We start from the raw sequence: 17,603 nt of genomic DNA, 5'->3' as shown, positions 1-17,603 counted from the left end.
GTATTATTCCAGAGACCGGTGGGGGGTTCAGGCAGCCAGGCAGTAGGTCACTCAATAAGCTTTGGCCCCTCACAAATTCCAAAGATTAAGATTAAGAGCTTTCACATTCCTACAGAGCAACAATGAAGGAACTGTTTACCACTTTCTCATTTTGAAAATTTATACGTGCCTCTAGAATTTTGCATTTGGTGCTTGTCTTTTTCACTCTGTCTAGTTTCAGGTGCATTCAGACAGGAATGCACTTGGTTACTGCATCAGGGTGCCATAGACAATTAGCTACTGTACAAATTAGTAAAAAGATACCGTTTATTAAAGAGATTGTTTTTCATGATTTTTTATACATGATGCATTACAGATTTCCTGCCCGACTGGTTTTAGTTTGTACAAATAGAAACAATGAGCGGCCCTCAGTGGCACTGCATTACTCTCAGTGGATATTTTGTTGTAGAGTGCAGCCTGCTGGTGAAAACAGACACTGCACACACTCCCAGTTTCATGAGTTATAGGGTATAAATACAGGATAATAGGAGATAATATCCTTTCAATTTAAAACTAAAATAGTAAACTTGATAAATTATAAAATCATACCTATACTAAAGTAAAGCGTTATCAGTGTATTGGTGCAGTAACAAAATGGTCGGCTCTTATCATATCATTAATATGACATAACAGGGTGAAAGATAAAAGGGTCAGGGTTTAAAAAGTTGTACCGAAAAATAATCCTTTTCCGATTAAATAGAGAGAAAACACACGGCAAGGCACAAAGTAAACAGAGTCAACCTCTGACAGAGTAGGTTATGCAAAAAACAACCTTCAACTTTAAGCATGCCAGACGGATATGTGGATTTACAAGATGAGATAATACTGTAGTACACATATTTACTTAAACTAGAGAGGTATGGATGGTGTGGAGGCTGCATGCTAGGCCTATTGTGATAAAATAATCATAATAATACTAAAGCCAAACACCTCAGACACTGTCATGGTTACCACTAACATACTTTTCCACTTTCAAGGGACTGTGAAAGAGAGATGTAGAGGTTTTGTAAGCGAACAGTTGCCTGCACATTCTGCAGATATGGAACAACATTCTTTTTATAGCTCTTCTTTGCTTTATTTGTCTCTTTAGCTGCTAAATGTTCCTCTATGTTTAATAACTGGGTGCCAGCTTTGTCTTTCTGCTGTGTGTTGCTAGTTACATAGCATACAGTGTTTGTTTTTTATTTTTATTGTTTTTGTTTCTGAAAACAATGGCCTAGTTCAGCCAAAGTCTTTGCTGAGCAGTGAGACCTAACCAAAGATTTGCAGGCCAGAAAACCAAAACAATGAGCTGAAAGATGCTAAAACCTCTGTTGACTTTAGATAAACCGTAGATCTGGTTGATGGCTCTCTTTGGATTCAGACCCCTTTGACAAGTAGTCATGGTATTAATTGTTATATTAAAATAATGATTCTAGCTGCTTTAGGAAACATTAGTATATGAAAAAGGCCTAACTTCTCATCTCATCTCATCTCATCTTCAACCGCTTATCCGGGGTCAGGTCGCAGGGGCAGCAGCTTTAGCAGGGGACCCCAAAGTTCGCTTTCCAGGTCCACATTAACCAGCTCTAACTGGGGGATCCCGAGGCGTTCCCAGGTCAGTGTGGAGATATAATCTCTCCACCTAGTACTGGGTCTTCCCCGAGGCCTCCTCCCAGCTGGACGTGCCTGGAGCACCTCCCTAGGGAGGCGCCCAGGGGCATCCATACTAGATGCCCGAACCACCTCAACTGGCTCCTTTCAACGCAAAGGACCAGCAGCTCTACTCCGAATTCCTCACGGATGGCTGAAAGGCCTAACTTGTCAAGTGTAAATTTAGGGACAACAAATTAGATTGAAGTAAGAAGCCTTTTGTGGCCGTAGCAGAGCTTGTTAAAATAAATGAAAGAAACGTAATAAAGACTCATACTTTGATAACATATTGTGAAAAAATTGTATTAAATGCTTACAGATATAGTTCAAGGACAATCAACAAAATTGTAAAAAAAGAAAAAGCTGAGATGATGAAACAATATAAAGACACAATAAAAACATATCTAACTCAAAATGTAAATTCTCATAATTAACAGCAATTATATATATTAGCTGATTATACATCATGTTTGAATTACACTCCTCTCACAAACTAAAGTGAACTTTCCCAGACAAGCAACACTATTGAGTCAGAGGATTATGTGAATGTGCATGACCTTTAGAAGTGTGTGTAAAGTCAGACATGTGATATCCAGAGATGTCGAATGTCGCTGGGGCAACAGTCAGAACAAAGGTTAACAGGCAGACATGTAACCTGTTAATGCAACAGTTCTTTCATATGAAAAATAAGTCTCAGTGACCCTTCTACAGTTTCTCAAAACTGATTAAAACATACTTTTATGTTAATAAACAGTAGTATGCATCTTTTAGGCCACACTTAACTGTAATTACACTACCACATCACTTCCAGAGAGCTGTAACCAACCATGCCAGCCTCAGCTTTGCAGGCCTTGCCAGATAATGCTTAAGTTACTGGAAGTGTATGTACAAATGTAAATTTGTAAATTTTCTAAATCAGTTTCATACTAAGATTTCGGACATAGATACAAAAATCTCACATACTGTTATTATGAAATTGAATGAAGGCAACCATTATGTCTTTATAATATTTATATTTGTTTAAACCATTACCAGACAACCTCACTGTCACGATGAGACCCCAGGAAGTCACCACTTCCGCCCAGAAATAGTCACATAACTCTTGTAAAACCACAACGTGTCGTATTTATACTTGGGTCTGTTAAATTATCAAGATATTATTAGTGAGCTTTAGAGGTGTTGGAAGGCGTACTCTGTTACCTTTGAACAGCTGTTTCTCCCTGTTTCCAGTCTTTGTGCAAAGCTAACCTGCTGCTGGGGCTAGCTTCATATGTTTCCCTACCAGACATGAGAGCGATATTGTTTCTTTTAATCTTACTCTGGAAAAGAGAACGAATAAGCCCATTTTACCTAAATGCCGAACTATTCCTTTTAGTTACTCATACTTGGCCTTAGAGTAAGCAGATTTGCTTACAGCTGCAAACTACCAAATAAAACATAATGGCAAAAATGGCATTGTATGTGGGTCTCCACCTCCAACAGCTTTGAATTTGCATGACTATAGTGCTTAAAGACATAGAAACACTGTCAAAAACTATTGACATCTTCTACTATCATTCACAGTCTCAGACACTATCAAAAATCAACAACAAATCTGTCAACCCACAGCAGAGAAAAGCAAAGCACTCCTGTTCTACAGCCATAGAGTAGGTTCCTATCTCATAATTGAGTAAGAAGGCATAAAGAAATAAAAATAGCCACGTATTTAGGAAGTCAAATCTATGATAGTTCTAATTATACCAGCTATACCAAGTTTAAGCTTTCCACTTAACTCTAAGACAACCTGAATGTAAAGATACGCCATCCTCTCTGTCCTCATTGCAACACTACTCAATGTATAATCTCACAATCTCTCACTGGCACTGAAAAAACATGAACACGATACTAAGTGTTGCCTCCACATCTCAAGTCCACGAACACTTTAGTTGTCCTATAATGGTAGTTAACACTATACGTATTGTAAGTATACTGTATATATGTTTACCAAACTGTCACTGCACATCAATCACTTTAAAGATGTAGGATGAGACATTACTATCACTACCTGACCTAATGCTTATTCAAGTATAAATGGTGGACACAAGCTGAAAAGCCAAATGTTTTGGAATATTTTACATAATTAGATTTGACTTCCTCTGACATCATACTATCATCATATGTGAGCACCATGTTTTGAAGTAGAGCTAACAATGATCTCTAAGTTTCTTAGTTGATGTGGATTGCATATCATTTAATGTCATTTGATTGATTTTCATATTAAAACTAAGCTAGTCGGGATATTTGACCTTTGAAGTAAACAAACGGAAGTTGATATTTTCTGTGTAAAAAATAAGTGTACTGCTTGAAGATCAAAAAGTGCTGATACTGTGCAGTACCATTACCACATTTGGTCCACTATGGATGCAGCACAGTACTTTGGCAATGGAAAATCTGTGTCGTTCACCTGCAATGGTGCATGGCGTTACCTTCCTCAAACACCTTAAATAGTGCTCTCATTGCCGACATCTTCTTTGTTTTTGGCAATGCTGATGTTTGCATGTCCATTGCCCACCGTATTATCCTCCACTCCATTTTCCTTGACCTGATTCCTCAGCGCTAACTTTTTCTGTCTCTTGACAATCTTGAGGTAGACGCCTCCCCAGAGCATGTTGGATAGGCAGTAGAGTCCAACAACCAATCCCAAGAATGTAATTCTGAAAGGACAGGTTCATTTTAGGCTTTTACTTCATTGAAGTGCTTTCATTTGATTTGTTTTTTTTTTGTTTCCCCCTGAGTTCTGAACAAAAATATATATCCTATCAAGTGAAACCTAACCTTGTAGTTTTTTACCTTAGTTTTGGGGATTTTGTACGGATCAAAAGAAAGAAGAACATAACATGTTAATTCATGAGTTTTAGAGGTGGTGCATGTGGGGTGAGTTTTTTACCTTCAGAGAGAGGCAGACTAGCTGTTGACCCCTGTTTCCAGTCTTCTTTTATGCTAAGCTAAGCTAATCAACAGCTGGCTGTTTCTTCATATTTAGAATAAAGACGTGAGAGTGAGTATATTTCTCAAAATATTGCTTTCAAACTGAAACTCATTTTAAACTGTATTGTGTAACAAACATGAAAGTATTCCATCTTAAATTAATAATTTTAGTGGTACAACTAGAGTGCTAAAAGTTAATAATAGAATTTATTTATACCGTACAAAAAAAAAATAACTTTAGTAAAAGCTGACTTCAACTTTTGGTGATATTCTTTATATGATTAACACACATCTTCCTCAAGAATATTAAGGGCAGGATATTTTAGCAATAAAATAAGAGTCGGGTTTCACTGTACCTAAATGCATCAGCATCATAGAGTCGACATGCTCCACGGCCTCCGCAATGCTTGGTACCCCACTTCAAACAGGTTCGGTCAATCAGCGCTCCGAAATATATAGGAGGAGGTATCCCACCTGAGGAAACACAAGTCACATGGGCTCATTTTTCTAATTAGTATAAGCATTTTCCTGGGAGATAAATGATACCCTTAACATGATCATTTTACAAAACATACTTGCAACACTCACCCAGAGTTCTTACAATCAATGTCTGCATACCCAAAGCCAGTGCCTTCAGGTCTGGCTGTATGGACCTGGAAGAATAGTCCAAACATTACTACGTCAGAAAAGGACGTCAGCATTTTAGCTTAAAGAATACACAGAATGCAATATATCCTGCAATAGTGTTACAGATGCAGTTCACCCAAAGTCACAACTGCTTGTGCCAAAAATCAATAAGACACTGCAAGGCATCATTGTAACTAGCCGTAAAAAAGATGCGAGTTGAGCTCTTTAAGCTTTAGTGTCTCAGTGTCTCTGACCTGAGCAGTACGATGTATCCCGGCGTGCCCCCACAGGCAGAGATGAAAGACCCCACGACGGACAAAGCCATGTAGATTTTGAACATGTGATCACAGTTGCTCCTCCTGTGGCACTGGCCCAGCACTGCGGACATGTTCAAGCCTGGAGTCATCATTTCCCCAGTGCAGGTGCAGTTATGAAACATCTAAAGAACCACAAGAAAGAGGTGGGACTTATTATCTTTTACTGTGGGCTGTAGGTTAGGGCTTTGTCTTTACAATGAGACTTAAAACAGAATGATAATGCTGACGAGGAAATATAAGTTGCAGTCTTACCATTTCCTTGCCGGTGCCAGTGGAGGTCTGGCAGCCAGCCAGGCAGGGTGAGGCATATGTCAGTCCATTGTAAGCGCATACCGGATCCCAATGCTTCATTGAGCAGGAGCAGCCCATGTTGCACTGTGACAGCAAGGTCTGTTGGTTGTAGGACACTTGAGAAACCCTGGTGCACACAGACATGAACAGAGTTGCATGAGTAGGGGATGAGGCATAATTTCATTTCCATGGAGATCTCTACTCATGATAAAGCCAAAAACATTTCAGTTGGAAACTTTGACCTACAGGCCAATTTAGCATGTGTGTTTGTTATATAGTGAACCCAAATTATGGGGGGAATAAATAGTTTTAAAATACAAAAACAAAAAACAAAGACGTAATGATAGTAAACTTGCAATGCACCCACCCCTTCACTAACATAAAAGGATGGTTTGCATGCCACTCACCCCTGATATGAGACAGTAAGACCTGCGACCTCTGCCTGATCACACTTGATGAAGATCTGAATGAAAAGCAGACATAAGGACCCGACGGAGGCAGTGATTGACACCCTGGCGGCGCCGATGACTCCCAGTTTGAATCGCTTTAGTACAAAACCTCCGGTGATGATGCCTAAAGCCACTGCAGGCAGGTTCATTATACCTGGATAGATGAAAGTATGGATGAATCAATGGAGGGATGATCAATACACCGGAAATACTATGAAATGAAAATGTTCTATTGATTACAGTGCTTTGGCATAATGTAATAAAAAACAATGTGTCATAAACATTGGGAAAGACATAAAGATGTTATAGAGTACAATTACAAAGGGAATTGGGGAATTGGGAAATAATGTCATGTATGCCTTTGAATATTGAACGGTTATATTAGTTTAGGTCCCTATGTCAGATAAACTTGATGAACTCGAGTACTACAGTTTATTTTTTTATGAAAGTGAACAGTCAGTGTCCTGGTCAGTTGTATTTCTACCACTTGGATTGGCAGAAGCTGTGCACATTTCAGCCTTTCTTTTTACAAGACAATTTCAACTATTTACTTTTAGATAATGTTTATGCTTTACTTTGAGCTAACTAAACTGTTTATTCATTACTTTTAGCTAACTATTAACTCTTAATTCATTTCTTTTAGCTAATAATTTCAACTGTTTACTTTTAGATAATGTTAATGCTTTACTTTGAGCTAACTAAACTGTTTATTCATTACTTTTAGCTAACTATTAACTCTTAATTCATTTCTTTTAGCTAATAATTTCAACTGTTTACTTTTAGATAATGTTAATGCTTTACTTTGAGCTAACTAAACTGTTTATTCATTACTTTTAGCTAACTATTAACTCTTGATTCATTTCTTTTAGCTAACAATTTCAACTGTTTTATTCATTACTTTAAGCTAACTAAACTGTTTATTTATTACTTTTAGCTAACTATTTCAACAGGTTTTCCTTCAGCTAACTGTTAAAGCCATGTACTCACTAGTTTTAGATAGCTATTTTGAGTATTACTTTCTGTTTCTAACAGTTCATCCAATACTTTCTACCATTTTAACTATTTGTTCATTAGCTATCTTTAAAAGAAAAAAATATATATTTTAATATGTTTTTTGAATTGTATTATTAGCTACTCTTTCACATACACATTGTATGCATTTGCATTAAAATGGTTCTGTTGCACAGCCAACTGTTGTCTCATTTTAATAATAGTAGGTGATTCTAGAACAATGAAAATGAATAATGTCAATATTTCAACAATCAAACTGTCAGCTAACCGTGCTGGTAAACAGTCATAAAAAGATAATCATAGCTCAGGGTTCTGCTTAGACACACACAAAAGGAGAACCCACAGTGGGCTACTTAGTGCATACATTTCAACTTTATCTCTCCCAATCACACTTCCCTTCAATAACATCATTGTTTCAGTTGCTGTGGGTCACAAAGTGCAGTAAAGGTAGAGTGAATGAGGGTCAGTTATTGCTCTGTACCTATGAGGAAAATAGCCTTGGAGGCTGATTGGCCGTAAATTTGCTCCATGAACTTTGGCTTGAAAGTGATCATGCCAATGAAGCCGTTGACAGACACCAGGTATGTGAGGATCATCATTGTGAAGATGCTGTTCTTGAAGAGTCTCCTCAGAGATGGAATGAAATCTGGTGAAGCAAAAAGAGAGATTATAGCATTAAACTAAAGTAGTTAGTAGTAGTTTTATAAAGAGGCTTTCTTACTATTACCAGAGAAATGAAATATCTGTTTATTTGGTGGTAATGCTTCTATTTAATTTACTTACGCACAAACACAACACAAATGTTTGTACACATGCATTTAATAAGGCATGCTTATACCTATTTATATCGATCTATATTACCTAAATAACCCTTCATCTTCTTATTAAATAGCCAAACTAATTTTCCTTTGCCCTCCTAGTCTGTCAAAACGCTGCAACATTAATTTGACATTACATTACCTCTATATATGCTTTTTATTTTCTGGTGTTTAAAATCTTAGAAATTGTTTAAGGAATGCATCTGTCTGCTGCTATTACATAGATACAGTTATAGAAATGACAAAAACATGAAATAACTTCTGAAAAACCTAATTTTTAAGCTATTTTGCTATGAAATCATATTTGATGACTTTTGTACTGTATGTCAACATGACCCTAGGCCTTCCTTGAGAAACAAATCAAAGTGCTTTATAGCTCTTTGTACTGATGCAAAAACTTGGTTGATACCTTTTGCCAGCTCCTGGAATGTAACTGGCTTCTCCTTCTCCACCTGATCCTGGTTTTCATCTGGAAGGAAATTCTCCTGCTCTGCTACTGTTGCGAGTTCTGTGCTTTTACTTTGACTCTGCTCTTCGCCCTGCTTGGGCAAAGACTTGGGCAGGAACCAGAACGGGATACTGGACAGCAAGATCACGGTGCCAGTCACTATGAAGCCCAGCCACCAGGCCCCCACCCATCGAGAGTCCTTATGGTTGATAGTGACACTGTCTGGGAGACAAAGATTAGCAAAGACGGCTGATTATGAAGTGTTTGTAGGACTTTTATTGGGTTTTCGTTGTAACAGCTTAGACTTTAGCAGTGGAGGATGCTCATGGTATGTCAACAGCACTAATCCATGCAGTAAAAAGTTAACCAGAGTTCACCTTTACTTATTGTCTCTGGAAGATTTGTAATCACTCAATGACAAACTGTTTTGTTCTTTATCTAGGACCATGCCATGTAGTTTAAAGGGAGGGAGGACTAACTGTTTTGCTTAATGGTACTTTGGTTCCACATTTCGAAAGAGGAGTTTTGTGTAATCGGTCTGCACACAGACATTACTATATATTTGTCTTATAAATCAAGGGTAAAACAGACTTCATTTACATATTCTCATCAACGGGTTCATATGATATCTACGGGAATATGACATTCTAATTAATGCTATGAAATGGCAACTGCTGTGAGTGTGACAGTTAAGTTTAGGTAACAAAATGAAAAAGAACAAAAACCGTTGTGGTTTGTGTTAGTACTTCCAGGACACCAACACCAGTGCCCCATGTATAGTTCCTGTGTTTTGGGACCCATTCACCACTCCAACCCTCCTCACTAAGTGGATTTTTTTACATCACCTCATTTCCTTCTCTGCTCTTATATACAGTAATAAATACATTGATTACATCCACATGCATCACTAGGCGTAGGTATAACAGTGAATGGGGACCGTTCCACTTAATGGGTTAGAAATAACAATAATAGAGCCTGTGTGTCACATAAAGAGACATAATCTTTTCCCCTGAGATTGAGAAGTCTCATACTTAAATCCACAAATCCAATGTCCACATAGATCTTGGCAAGGAAGGACCCGAGCATGAACCCGAACATAGGTCCTAATATTCCCACTGTATGGATGAAGGCTGGGGAATGGAGAAACAGATAAATAATCAGTATCAGAGTTAGAATCAGCTTTGATGACTAAGTAAGTGAAACACATACAAGGAATTTGACTCCAGCTTTCTGTCACTCTTAATTTACAAACACAGAAATAGACATACAGCTAAAAACTTAAAAACAAAAATGAACAAAGGTAAACATAAACATCTGACTACTATGTACATATATAGATAAGGTATATATATATATAAAAAACACAGGAAAATGCGGTTGTAAGCATGATAATAGTGCAATGGTGTGAGTGTTAAGGGTGCTGTAATAAATATGGGATTATTAATGTACAACAGGCTTTATTGGGATTGTTACTGACAATATGATATTGTATGTTTTTTTGGGGGGGGGTTTCCTATCCTTCAGTATGTTATATACTTTGTTTGTGCATGTAAAAGGTGTTCTTAAAAAAAGCGATATTCCACGCCAAACAGAGTTTTCTCCAAGGTTAGTCCCCCTCAGACAGCACTTCTCTCTACCTGCCTGAAATGCTTTTCGTGTTTACTTCAGTAAATATAGCTCATCATTCCTTGCCCTAGAATGCCTGGCTTTGCCCTACTCCAAGTTAGGCAAACAGAGTGTTGCGGACCTGCATAGAGAATAGTGGTTAACCAACTGGACCTGTTAGCTACCTGCTCTCTGGTGCAAGAACCAACAGAAAAGCTGTCGTGTACTCCCATCATCAAAGGAGGTGGAGAGCCAGGGAATTAACTTTATTTCAAAAGATTTGTAAAGCTCAGACAGAAGGCGTATCTCTGTTCTTGTCTTTACTTGTGTTCTGGTGGACATAAGAAACGTCATCAGTCGCAGACCAAGTACTGTTCCAATTAAAAAGTCTGCATCTAGCTAAGTACAGTCCAAATGCCCGTATGGACTTGTGTGGACTTTGGACAGCCAGGTATCCCAGAATGCATCTCACATTAACCACCGTACTGCAACCTCCAGTTCTCCTGAGTCTGGACTCCCAAGTCAAACTTGCCAAGTCTGAACTACTAAGCCCACAAGTCCAAACCTGACATACTTGGTATTGAAAAACGCCTATAGCCTTTCACACAGAGGTGCTGCAGCAATGGGCAGGATGAGAAACATAAGATCAAAGCGTGTTAACCTATTGTAGCTGACCTGAAAAATACAAATATGACCCTGAAAACTAGCATAATAGGGCCTCTTTAAGTGTTCCTCATAGTGACAGCCTGCGAGAGGAAACTGTTCTTGTGTCTGGTGGTTTTGCTGTACAGGGTTCTGTAGCGCTTACAAGATAAACAAACACACGAGAAACACAAGAGAGCGCATCACCGAGGCACCATCTTGGTTTTCAAATCCAAGAAAGGTTATGTACTCTTGTACTGTCCTATAAATCACGCATTATCCAAATCATACAGGATAGACATACAAAGTGCAACAAGACTCCAATAACAGGTCAGTCAGTAAGTGGGCTGAGAGCAAAAGGGAAATTATTGAAAATAATGCAGCTAAGTCACCAACCCCACCAGGAAAAAAACGTCTTATTAAAGACAGTAGGAGGGAAAAAGGTACTTACCCAAATAGAAAGGAGTGTTCTCTTCTCTAGAGAAGTCGTCCAGGTAGGACACACCCAGAGGCATGATGGGAGTCTCACCAATTCCACGCAGCATGTTTCCCAAGAATACATAGATCCACATGGATGAGCCAGCTGCCTTTTCACAAGCTAAGGGAGGAAAACTGGGCTCAGAATGTGAAATGAAAGTTGACATAATTCTTACTAGAGCATAGCACCGCCATCTGCTTCTTTGAATTAATTGATTTTCGTATCATATCTGTTTGCCTTATACCTGTTCTCGCCTCTAAATCAGGCGTCTCATCCGCATCAGCCAGGCTGTGGTTTGAGAGACAGGGCAGGATGCTCCCCGTGCTGTTGACATCTGTACTGTGAGACACACTGGTCTCATATTTATACCTGGAAAATATTAAGAATTATTGCACAATTGTCATATAAATTCACTACAAACAAAAGGATTAGTGTTTATATGTAGCAAAGTGCATGCCATATCTTTAGCGTCTTTTGGAAGACGTCCAATGTTGTGTTTATATTCCTGCAGCCTTCTTTGGTTTTAGTTGGGATAAGCAGCAATTACCCTGCACTCAGTCAGAGCACACTGTAAATGTCTTAATTCTTAATATCTCCTTAACAAAAACTGATATGCAAATTCAAGGCTGGATTATCAAACAGGTAAATCAGGTACTGTAACTGCCACAGATCCCCAGACTCACAGGGGACACACCAGCCTTAAAATGTGTCTGTGGATTTTTGGGAATTTAATGAACTGAAAATTTGTCAAGGAATTTCAGTTGGGTCATGTTTTCAATCTTAATCCTCTGACCCTGTCTTGTAGCATGTCGTTGTGTCAAAATGTAGTTTCAATACTTTTAGTTTCAACTAATAAACTAAAGCCTTTATGCCTAAAGCCTTTACATGTAACACACAACAGGAGATATCTCTTGTTGTTCCTTGAATTTGTCTGATGTGTTTCCCATTAGCAACAGAAGTTCCAGAATTTCATCGTCTCTCCTGTTAGACATTATTGTTGCTGTCTTTGTGTGAATGACTCCTCTTCTTTCTTACTGTTTTGGCAAGAAACGCTCGCTCGTCATTAATACAATGTGGAGATGTATTTACACATGGCCTCACTGAGATGGCACACATTTTGTACTAGGGAGCTGGCAGAGTAAACCCCATTTAATGTCTGATCAAACTGATTCAGGCACTTGTGTTCTCACAACTCAACCCAAATCAGTTAAACTGGATATTTAAAAGACTTTACCCTGCCAGCTGCCTAGACTTGAGAACATGTGTGATTTCTGAAGGAAATTAACAGGCAGGGAGTGGGTGTGTTAATGACTAAACATGATAACCATGTGGTTGGCACTTGGCACAGAAACAACAGCGGGCAAAAAGAGGGGTGATTTACACGAGGACGGCAACGATCATGTCCAAATTGAGAGACAACAGAATTGGGGAACTTTTGTAGGTAAATGCCAAAATTGTCGGACAATTACAAACGGCAAGAGACCATATCCTGCCTCCTGCACACTCTGCCAAGGTGCCTCCCCTAGCCTAAACCAAGTAACAAGTACTTTCAGTCAGTGAGAATGCATCTGACGCATCAGTAACACACAACTCTCCTGTTGTGTTGGTTACCTGTGTGAAAGGAGCATTGTCTGGAGTTCATATGAATTAATGAGTCTGGTTCAATTTATACACAGAACACTACTGTATTGGTAGTCCTATTTCAACATTAAACACTAGATAGTCTGCTGTGCACACTGAACTTTGAGGCAACAAAGTACACACACAGGTTGGGCATGGGCCTCAATGTGGGACCTACAGCACATGCACATTAGCTTTTATGACATTATCTACCTTTTGTATTTTTTATACCTAGAATGACAGCAGTTCCTCAACCCTTTCCCATTGTGGTTCAATTAAATGCTAAGTATGACTCTGCTTCCACAGCAGCTCTGCCTCCAAGAACCATGTAATTTGATTCTAATTAATGATGTCCATCATTACTGCAGGGCCAAAGTATTACATATACAACATTTGAATATTAAGAAGGAAACGGTGTACTGACAGTCCCTGGAAGAAGTGAGGCAGGGCTATGAGGAAACTTCCAGCAGCCATGATCACACAGCCAATACCAATCAGCCTGGGTCGATGGAGCTTGGCACCAAAGTAGCTCACAAAGGCTATTACCAAGAGGTTACCTGGGAAGGAGAAGAATTACTAAATAACTGAAAGAGGAACACCCCCTGAATTAAGAATTCAGTTTACAGGGCTAAGGGAAGTTCAATCAATATTTGTAAACATGAGCTGCTATATCTCAAAGCCTGAAATAAAAAGTCCATAGACAATAAGAGGGATAGTGATTTTGACATGCATGCATGTCAGTGTGTGTGGCCATGAAAAAACATTACAATTTCACTTATTGGGAAACAGTCCATGAGAGCTGTGTGGAGGCAATGCCAGTCCACTTTTTTCAGTATTTTGAGTACAGCCCCTTTAAGGCAATTCTTACCTTTCTGGCATGTCACACAGCACTAACAGTAATAAAAATTTGAACATGAACAACTCCGTCTCCCTCAAAAGTCCCACCCTCTTCCCCCTGCCTGACTTCTGATGCTCCCTCCTCCTCTGGCGCGTGCATTGAAAAACTGAGCAGCTCAAGTGAAACAGAGGAATAAAAATTGGTAAATAAATAAAACAATAAACCATAAATTGGTCAGACTTTAACAGAAATATACGAGAATTTAATATTGATGAGTTTCAACATCTGGTGGATTTCTTTTACATTTTAGTGTGCCATACGCTTGTGAGGAGCATTTCAAGATTACAAAAGAAAAGTGTAAAATGCCAGAAAGGTAGGAATTGCTTTAATTGATGAATTATTGACCCTTGCATAGACTTACATGATTACATCGATACCACTCTCATGTCTGTACACTAAATGTGAAGCTAGAGCCTACCTAGCACAGCTTAGTTTATAGACTGGAAACATTGTGTTGTGAAGACTGTTTTTGCATGTGTGTATTTGGGCGTGTATGTGTCAATATATAAAAAAGTGAAAAACATTGGGTTTCCCCTCGTGGAATTAATAAAGTACATCTTTTTCTTCTAAAGCTCACGAATAAACATGTTACATCTGGTCTCATACAAAAACAATCCAAAATCTTTAAAAAGAGGCACATACCCATTTCAAAGCTCCCATCTATAACCCCTATGAGAGAGCTGGGGATATCAAAGCGCCTCTCTATCTGGGTGATGGAGCTCTTCATATAGGCTCCGCCAAAGGCTTTGGAAAAGTATACGAATGAAAGAGAGGCCAGGAAGAGCTGGAAACACACAAAACATCATGTTGGATGAAATTGTTCTTCTCTTAAACAAGAAACGGTAGAGGATGTTTGAATTGATTTGATTAGGTTTAGTTAAAAGGGCTTCGGCTCAGACTGATTCTCAGAATTCATTCAAAAGGTGAAAGTGACAGTTGTAGCCTGTTGTAAAATGATTACGTTGGTAATAATCTCTCTCCAAAGATTTGAGGATTAGCGAGAGTGAAAGGATTAATCTCATTTTCTTGCAGTTCCAGTAATGCAATGAAAGGTTTTTGAATAAGGCTTATTCCAATACAAAGGATAAAATAAAGTAATTGCACCTTGCACAGATGTTAAAAGAAAGGGTGTTGACCGTATTAACACACCAACTCCTCCCATGCTCTTGTTCAACACCTAACACACATTTGATGACCTGCAGTACTTCACACCTGCTTTCAAGATTGATTAGATTTACGTTTATTTAGATTACATTAGTTTAAAATGTAAAAAGGCCTTATTTTCATTTCCACATTGTGGTGTGATAGACAAAGAAAGACGGTAATGGAATCACAGGTTACTATACAAGCTGTCACCATATTTTATCAAATGAAATTGATTAAAAAATCTGGAGATTAAATGTTCAGTCTTAAATCTTAAATCTCTGGGAATGAATTAATATCCCTTTAAGAGTTGTTTTTGCTTTACCACAACACCCTGTACTTGTGTGCAGCCATATCATTGACACAAAGATAGTTAAAGATTAAAATAGATCCACAGTAGGCTATACATCATAACCTATTAAAGTAATATGTTTAGAGAACAGAGCAAAACAAAACAAAACTTAATTTCCCCCATAATAATTGCTGCTCATCTGATAATGTCCCATTTTCTTATATAATCAGCATTTTGTTTGTTGATAGAACTAAACTGTGTCACCATACTGACAAAGTGACCCAGTAAAAAAAATCTCTATCATGGTATGAATAAAGGTCACTGCAAGAAAGTTTTTCCTCGTAAAAATAACCGGCCTTATCTCTTTGCACTTGTCTGTGATGACCATGCATTCTTCTTTCTATCATGAACAACTCTGCTCCCACCCCATGAACAAGAATAAGGCTTTTTTTGCCCTTTATTGCCTCATCAAGTGCAACATTTGTCAGACAAAGAATAATACTGTCACAGAAATGAAAAACCAAGACAATTGCATAAAGACAAGGTTAGAGAAAAGCAGTCCAATGAGATTTGGGAACTATGACAGGTCCATTTGTGCTCAAAGCTTTGGATTTAAATAATTAAGGCCATACATGAAGCAGTGAGCGATATTCTCTGACACTTTGTAATACTGGGAAAGGGTAACATTTAACCTACCTTGAGGTTGGAGCAGCAAGCCTCATGTGTTCTTTTGGACTCTACACTCATGATGCTGCTGTGTACTCAACAGATGAAAGGGAGCAGGAAAAGCACACCAGCAAAGGACCTGCAGAGAGACACCAAGTATGTGAGCATGTACTGATCATATTCTCTGATTTCATCAAATGTATATTTCTTTAAAATACCCCCAATTTAAAAATGAATGTCTTTATTCTTATATAAACGGATATCCACATTTTTAAGAAGTTCAGAAGCCTGTACAAAATTTCCTTTCGGAAGAATATATTAAAATAGAATAAACTTTTAAATAAATAAAATATATAAATCAAGTTCTTTTTGTGCGTGTTGAGGGCCATTCCTACAAGACACTACAAACAAAACAAAAAGAGCAATGACATGAGATAATAACTATGAGAGTGAAAAAACAAATAGATAAAATATCCAAACCAAGATAAAGAAATTATAAACCAAAATAGAATTACCAATAATAGCACTGAAAAATGAGCAACATGAATAGACATTCCAACATCATGTCCGAAAAGGAGTGTAAAGAAGCAATATGTTTATCTAGCCCTGCACGTACTGTATATAAATATAATCCATTATACATCAATAACATAAACTACTCTCCGCCCTCAGTATTTATTCCCACAACCAAACCGCTATATTTCTCCTCTTAATGCAAAATCAACATCACTGTCCAAGAATGTGAAATAGAAAAAAAATAAAATAAGATGTTTGAAAAGTATTTACCTGAGGGGCAGCAGCGGTCCTATGAGGGATGGGAAGAACGTGGTAAAGTAGGTTCGTTATACCTGGTAGGACTTTGTGCCTAAAGCAAGAGTCTTATCACAAACAAACTACACCATCACCTGTAATCAGTAACCGAGTGCACTTGTTGATCATGTCAATAAAAAAAACCCTCCAACCCCTCCAGCAAGCATGCACACACCCAAAGCCGACTCCTCTGGTTGGGTAAGGCCCAGTAGGATGTATGATTGACCAGCACCAGAAGGTTCAGAGGTTCACACACACACACACACGCACACACACACACACTCTCTTACGGTCTGTGCACATCCTCCTCTGTGAACATCATAAGCGTCCCAAGTATCCATCCTTTCGTACGCACAATAAACAGCAGCAGTGTGAAGCTGCCCAAAGCTTATTTTACAAGCCTGCTGTTTTTGTTTTCAAAGACTCAAATGCATTTCCTCTCCTCGAGAAGTTCAGCTTTTGTAAGGCTGGGTGTTCCCCAGACCTGATCAAAGATTTCCTGTTCTGTTGATGGCCCCGAACAATGGCTTGTTTCCTTATGGCTGAGTATCAAAACATCACATTGCCTGATCAGATTTATTTGATTACATCATATATTCAGTTCAAAGTACCCAGAACATGGGGTTCTTTACCAGCTGTTTCATATTTTTGTAGTTCTTATTTGCATTGTGGTAATGCCATAGAAAGTTTAGCAAATTTAGAGTTAATACAGTACGTGTTCACCCAAACCACAAAAAACATTTGCTTACTAATAGCAATTGTAGCTTAATAGCTTAGAGTAGCTTAATAATAACAATAGCCATAAAGAACTGCAGCTAACCTTTGAAAAACATTGTCAGTGGATTAATGT

The 17,603-nt window shown here is 38.3% G+C and overlaps 1 protein-coding gene across 1 annotated transcript; it reads right to left on the bottom strand.

Annotated features, from left to right (window-relative positions):
- Positions 1-4,150: 4,150 nt before the first annotated feature.
- On the bottom strand, positions 4,151-16,024 carry slco1d1 (solute carrier organic anion transporter family, member 1D1; the record flags this gene model as incomplete). The annotated part of the gene is made up of 14 exons (XM_083935450.1): positions 4,151-4,364; positions 4,995-5,112; positions 5,227-5,291; positions 5,520-5,704; positions 5,835-6,000; positions 6,281-6,476; positions 7,815-7,979; positions 8,561-8,821; positions 9,631-9,729; positions 11,298-11,444; positions 11,569-11,693; positions 13,369-13,501; positions 14,485-14,626; positions 15,974-16,024. The coding sequence occupies 14 exons, from the start codon at positions 16,022-16,024 to the stop codon at positions 4,151-4,153; spliced, it is 2,067 nt and encodes a 688-aa protein (XP_083791576.1).
- Between the last annotated feature and the right edge of the window lie 1,579 nt (positions 16,025-17,603).

The sequence above is a fragment of the Echiichthys vipera genome (assembly GCF_963691815.1).
Source record: "Echiichthys vipera genome assembly, chromosome: 20".
Taxonomy (NCBI): domain Eukaryota; kingdom Metazoa; phylum Chordata; class Actinopteri; order Perciformes; family Trachinidae; genus Echiichthys; species Echiichthys vipera.
The sequence above is the reverse complement of the archived record's forward strand: the minus strand, read 5'-3'. Positions and strand labels throughout refer to the sequence as shown.